Source organism: Poecilia reticulata, linkage group LG20 (assembly GCF_000633615.1).
Source record: "Poecilia reticulata strain Guanapo linkage group LG20, Guppy_female_1.0+MT, whole genome shotgun sequence".
Lineage (NCBI taxonomy): Eukaryota > Metazoa > Chordata > Actinopteri > Cyprinodontiformes > Poeciliidae > Poecilia > Poecilia reticulata.
In genome coordinates this window covers 26,306,515-26,313,493 of record NC_024350.1, presented here as the reverse complement: position 1 = coordinate 26,313,493, position 6,979 = coordinate 26,306,515, and the positions used below count along the sequence as shown (strand labels likewise).

The window sequence follows — 6,979 nt, the reverse complement described above, 5'->3', positions numbered from 1 at the left end:
AGCACATCTGTTCTAAAATATATAAAAAATGAAGACAGAAGGTTTCAAACATTTGTTGCCAACAGAGTAACAATCATTAGAGACAACACAGACATTTGAGCAGTGGAGACATGTGCCTTCATCTTTAAACCCTGCTGATGATGCTTCCCGTGGATTTAAAGTTGACAGCCTTTTGAACCAAAAATGGATAGAAAGTCCTACATTTTTGTGGGAACCTGAAGATTAATGGCCCAAGTCTCCAATGGATTTCAGTATGACTGCTGATGACCCAAAACTAAAAAAGACTCCCTTGATTAACGCTACAGTCATCAATTCAAATGGAACTTGTCAGCTAATATCATTCTTCTCAGACTGGCAAAAATTGAAGTTTGCAGTTGCTTGGTTCATCAAACTAAAGGGAGTTCTACTGAAACTGAGTAAGAGAAGAAAGGAATTGCAGCTGACCAATTCATCAACACTGGAGTTGACAAAAGAAATGCAAACTCTCAAAAACTCGCAGGGAAATCAAAGTGTGTCTCTAGAAGAGCTCACACAAGCTGAGACGGCCATAATTTCCTTTTGCCAAAAGGAAAGATTCCCTGATGAGTTCGCTGCATTAACATCTCGCAACTCAGAAATACCCAGAAGCAGCCCAATTTACAAACTGGACCCTGTGCTGCAAGATGGGCTTCTGCGTGTTGGAGGCCGGTTGAGTAAAGCAGCCATCCCTGAGAACATTAAACATTCTCTCATTCTAGCAAAGGACCAGCACATCTCCTACCTTATCCTCCGACATTTTCACTTGCAGCTTGGTCATGGAGGTAGAAATCATGTCCTCTCGGTCGTAAGAAGAAAATTTTGGATAACAAATGGAGCTTCAGCTGTGAAAAGGGTAATAGCGACATGCTCTTTCTGCAGGATGTATGGAGGACAAACCGGTCAACAACAAATGGCAGACTTGCCAGAGGAAAGGGTGGTCCCTGATCTACCACCATTCACAAATGTTTGTGTAGATTATTTTGGACCCATTGATGTGAAAAGGGGACGCAGTGTTGTAAAACGCTATGGAGTAGTGTTCACATGCATGACAAGCAGGGCCGTGCACCTTGAAGTGGCTTACTCTCTAGATACCGACTCATGTATCAATTCACTGCGGCGATTCGTCTCTCGAAGAGGGTAAGTTTCACACATGAGATCAGATAACGGCACCAATTTCATAGGAGCAGAAAGAGAGCTACGAGAAGCTCTAGCCTCTCTAAATAATGGGAGAATTGAGAAGGCCATGGCACAGAAAGGGATTAAATGGAGTTTTAACCCACCAGCTGGATCACATTGTGGCGGGGTTTGGGAGCGCCTCATCCGAATGATCAGAAAGGTTCTGCACGCAGTGCTCCGTCAACAAATGTTGGACGATGAAGGATTCCACACTGTACTTTGTGAAGCAGAGGCAATACTTAATGATCGTCCCATCACAAAGTTATTGGAGGACCCCAATGACCTTGAGGCTTTAACACCCAACCACTTGCTACTCATGAAGGGAAATCCAGCTCTCCCACCAGGACTCTTTGACAAAAGATCTTTATGCTAAAAGAAGGTGGAAACAAATCCAATATATTTCAGATCTCTTTTGGAAGCGTTGGATTCGAGAATATCTACCGTTGTTACAAGAAAGACAAAAATGGATAAAGAAAAGGAGATGTTTCATTCCTGGAGATGTGGTGGTGGTCATGGACTCTACAGCACCTCGAGGCTTATGGATATTAGGGAAAGTTATTAAAACTTTTCCAGATAAAAAGGGTCTGGTACGAGTGGTTCATCTTCAAACAGAAACAAACATTATTGAAAGACCTGTAACAAAAATCTGTCTTTTATGTGAAGCTACAAACTGATAGGATAATGAATGAGTAAACCTGATTTGCCTCTTATGTATATTTTGTATATTTGTATGGAGATATGTCTTTATTTGTGGCTCCTTTTGATTTAAGTTTGATAATTGCCACACGCAATTAGGGGCTGGCTTGTAGGAGCCATTTATTCTTTCTTGGGTTTATCGCCACCAGGGGGCGTATTTATTTTGAGTTCTGAGTGTCTGATGGGGGGGATGGGTTATTTAAGGTCAACCATGATTCTGTTCAGGTGTGGTTAATGGGTAGAGGCAACAGTTTTCTACTGTGCTTGATTTTGGATGTATGTCGAATGTATGTGGATCTAAATGGAAACAGTGAGACAATGGACATTTGTACTGGCAATAAATGACTTTATTTATGTCAAACGAAAGATTGGCATCCTGAATCTTAATTGAGCGCACGTAAAACACCTTTCAACAACCACCAGTAGCCTGAAATATAGGATTTTAGCCGCTACATGAAGAGATCTGGGATCTGGACAATAATAAAATGAAAGAGAAAACTTTAAACTTGTTTCAGCTTTTTCTTAAAATAAAGTAACAAATCAGATTATTTCTAGATGTTTTTATAAAGTTTCATGAAAATCATGTTCATTATTTGTAGAAGTTCTTTATTTCATTTTTGTTCATCTTTTATATTTAGTTTTAGTTAGCTTTTTTTTTTTTACTCGGTATGTGTGTTTACTAGATTTAAGGTTTATTTTTTTGTATTTAGGTTAATTCCAAATCCATCAGATGCTTTCTGTCAGAGACAAACAACAAAACACAGAATGATCAGCCTGCAGCGCAAACTACTCGCTAAAACCAAGTTTAAAAAAAAAAAAAACATGACAGTAACATGTTGCTAACACCTCAAAACCATGTAAAACATGGAGACAAGCTAAGTGATGCTGCATAAAGATTTGACCTGTGTAATAAAAACACTAAAGCGTCTAAAATCTGCTTTTCTGTCCTCCTTGTCTATAAACACAAACATTAATAAAAATAACAACATATAGATCAACAAGATGTGTGTAAATATCTACTGTGGTTGGACATCATGTACCAAGACCATATTTAGAGACTTCCTGTCTGAAATCGTAAGACTTTGTTCATGTGATCTATTTATTAAGATAAAAACTTACTGCAGAATGCTAGAATAACTGGAGCTCAACAATAATTATGTTTAATGCAGTAAATATATTTCCCCTTCATTTTACTATGTTAATAGTAATAACTTTGTTTATGAAGTTCTTAAAAATTACAAGGAGATATAAAAACTAAAATTAAACAATACAGTGAAAAGCAATAAGACAAAGGGTATAAAAATAACGTACCGTATTTTCTGCACTATAAGGCGCATCGGATTATAAGGCTCACTGTCGGCTTTTGAGGAAATTAGAGGTTTTTACGTGCGCCTCGTAGAGCGGAAAATACGGTTCAAATGTCAGCTGTTCAGGCTTTTTATTAAAAATCCAACATAATAAAAGTACAACATTGTAAACTTTTTGATTATTCTGTGAGATAATCTGAGATATTAATAATAATTTTTCTTCAATATTCCTGCAGAAACTGAGATCTTCTGCATTTTCATGCAGCGCTGCATTTTACCGTGCAGCTTCCAAGGCGGCTCTGATGTGTACATCCACTGGTTTCAGCTGAAACCAGAACAACTTCCTGTCCACTCGTACTATAATAATATGGACCAACTGGGTCTCCAGAACCAGAACTTTAAGAACAGAACATCCCTGGTCCAGGATCAGCTGTCCAGAGGAAACGCCTCCCTGCTGCTGACTGGTGTGAAGGTGGAGGATCAGAGCAGATACCGCTGTTACTGCAGCACCGTCAGCGTAGACGAGAACACAATTCTTCAGCTGAATGTGGACGGTGAGAACAACCGATACGTTTCCTGTGTCTGTTCCTGTGGTGGTTCAGTCTGCAGCCACATACTCTGACCGCTGCACTGTAAAACATTTGAGCCGCATTTAGTTGCGTCTACTATCTTCTCTTTAAATCAAATAATTTCAGTGAGTTTTAGATTTTGAACCTAAATGTGTGAGTTTCATTTTTAAGTTAAACATCTTCAGATGTTTTACGGTGCATGTTCTTCTTCCTGTAACTTCTTGTTGTCATTTTTCTTTGTAGCTCCTCCTTTGATCACATTCCCTCATATTTGGATACCTTTTCTTTAAGGCAAGCTGTTGTATAATTAATTCTGCATTTGTATTCATCACCTTTCCTTCTGCATGTCTGCATTTGAACCACAAAGTGTCAAAATGTGGCTCTATTTTACAGAAACATTATGTAAACAAATGTTAACTAATTACATTGTTTCTTCTGCAGCTCCAGTTTCTGACATCAGGATCCATCAGGATGGAAACAGGATCACCTGCAGCTCAGAGGGGATCTACCCTCAACCTGAACTCACCTGGTCCACTGAGCCTCCATCCAACACGGCTCTGCAGAACAGAACCACAGTCCATCAGACTGAGGAGAAGCTTTATGACATCAGCAGCTCTCTGACGGGTCCAGATGGTCCAGATCTGACCTACAGCTGCAGCATCAGAACCAGGAGGAACCAGAGGAGAGCAACACTGAGACAGAAAAGTAAGTCACTCATTCAAACTGCAACAAAATGTAAATAATTTTAAACTAGTAAAAGTTAATAACTAAAGTATTGTAGTCGATATGTTTTCACAAGAAAACAGAAAACTTCACACAAAGGATCAACAGTTGTGAGTCTGTGCAGAAGAAAAGTGAGAACAATGAAAAAAGACATTTTAATTTATAAATGAAAATTGTGCACCTAACTCCAGTTTATTCTGGTTCATGGAAAGTCAGAGCTGAATTTAGCAGGAAAATAAAAATGCTGAACCACAGAATTTGATACACATCTTTCCTCTAATGCTGTGCTGTTGATTTTTGTTGTTTTGTTTTGTTCTTGCATGTCCAGCCAATGGGGGAGTAAACTTACTGGGTCAGCACTCTTACTGGGTCACCTTTAAAAGTTTTCCAATAGTGTACATTTAATCTTAATGATCCAGGCTCAGATAGATTGTAGATCTCCTCTTTACTAATCACAGACTGACAGGAAGCAGCTGCTGCTTCTTTCAGCTCATTGCTGATGTTTTTCATCTTGTTGACGCCTCAGCCGTCTGACCGAAACTAAGAAACAGTTAAAACTCCTGCTACTGTTAATAAAGAAGTGATTTACATAACTGAATCTGGAAAAGTAGAATTTGAAAGTTTTATTTACTAAAGTAAATTTTATTAGTTTTTATCAACCAGGTGTGACTGAACCCTCCTGTGATGTGATTCCAGGTGTGATCGTCTCCAGCAGACAGACGTATCTCTCCTGCTCCGACTCACAGGTTTCTGGATCAGAGCTTCTCTGGATGTTTAACCACAATCAAGTCATCCTGAGCCGGAGCAGCCAGAGCAGAGCCACGGTGACGGAGGAGTGGAAACGTCACGTGAAGAACGTCTCAGAGTCCGGCGATCTCGGTCTGCAGGATTTATCTGCAGAGCAGGACGGGATTTACACCTGTGAGCTCAGCAACGAGGAAGAAACCTTCAGAACCAGCATCTTCTTGAAGGTGGAGGACGACCCAGGTGAGTCACATGTTAGAAATGTTTTACTTTCAAATCAAAATCAGGACATACTGTGGTGTTTTTCATCCAGTAACGTCTCAGTTCATCTGTTTTTACTCAGGAGGAACAAAACGCCATCCAGTTGGTCTCATCTTTGTTGCAGCAGCAGGAATAGTTTGTGTTGCTCTGATCCTCCATTCCAGGAAGAAAAAAGGATAAAAACACTTTTCCTATTGATTCAAAGGTCGCTTTTTTAACCAGCTGTTTATGATTTTTATGAAGCAGATATTTCTCTGCTTTACAGGATTACTGCTATGAGGAGGCTACACGTTAGCATGTAAATTAGCATTGCACCTTCCTATTTCAGCCTCCCAACCTGCATTACATATCAGTTATTTTAGAAAAAACTCACAAATAGGCAGAATTTCCATAAATAATTTGGAATTTGCTCAGCTGATGCTCTACAAGTGATTAGATAAGTTTACGCTTCACTGGCCTCGGCATGCAGGATGCTTGATCCTGAGGGTGAAGCTGACGACTCGCTCCACTGTTTAATTCAGCTGATGGTTATAGTGATTATATACTAAATAATAATTTCATCATAATAATGATTTGAGTAAAGCTAAGTGGTGTCACTCGTAGAGCTTCAGCCTTACAGGTAACACACCTGGTCCAACACAGCAGAACACAGCAGAGCACTTCCTCCATCCTGGTTTTCATATTTAAAATAAGAGCAAATCAAAAGTAACTCACATATTTCAGACATAATGTAACTCCTATAGCATCTCCTTCATCTGCTCATATTTATATCCATGAAGCTCTCAGCTTTCAACAGACAGGAAACGTGATGAACCGCTAATGGATCGCTGCATTCCTTCTTCAGGCTAAATCACAGTCAAATTGTGTCACTGTTTATTTTTTTTTATCAATATTTATCAATATGAGGCTTGTTTTAATGGCTGCCTTGTCAATTTTGTCCATCTGCGAGTATTTTTTAGTTTTTAGCTGCAGATTAGCCTTAGCATGCTGCGATAACAGATCAGTTTTAAAGTGATGCTTGAAGACGCATTTGTTCAGTTTAGCTTTTAATTTTTTTACTGTTTTAGCTGATTTATTTTATCATCTGTATTTTTTATTTCTGTAAAGCTCTGATCTTTTAAAAGGTGCTGTATAAATAAAGTTTGCTTACTTTAAAGGAAACCAATCTATTTAAAAAACGAGCATTTTACTAAAATGATGTTTATAATGGACTTTCTGTCTATTATAGACTTTCTGTGTTCTCTTCCGGTCTATAATAGACTTTCTGTCTATAATTTTTCTGTGTCAGATTTCTGTGTAGATTTTCTGTGTCATGCATTAATATAATTACAGTTTTTAGTAAACTGCACTGATTACAATCAGCTTTACCTCAAGATTGTGGAGCATTTATATATTATTCAATTAACAATATTATGTGTTATTATCTTGTTTAATTATTTCACTGTGAACTTTCTAATGTGTCTGGAATAAAGACATGATGATGAT

The 6,979-nt window shown here is 38.5% G+C and overlaps 1 protein-coding gene across 2 annotated transcripts in view; it reads left to right on the top strand.

Moving 5' to 3' along the window:
- LOC103457022 (HERV-H LTR-associating protein 2) overlaps nucleotides 1–6,979 on the top strand; it is a 13,126-nt gene extending 6,147 nt beyond the window's left edge. For both annotated transcript variants that reach the window (XM_008396929.2, XM_008396928.2), the window contains 4 exons: nucleotides 3,434–3,751; nucleotides 4,208–4,471; nucleotides 5,186–5,476; nucleotides 5,577–6,979. In XM_008396929.2, coding sequence (XP_008395151.1) covers nucleotides 3,434–3,751; nucleotides 4,208–4,471; nucleotides 5,186–5,476; nucleotides 5,577–5,674 — 971 coding nt within the window. In that variant the 3' untranslated portion in view covers nucleotides 5,675–6,979. The remainder of the gene's footprint in view (nucleotides 1–3,433; nucleotides 3,752–4,207; nucleotides 4,472–5,185; nucleotides 5,477–5,576) is intronic.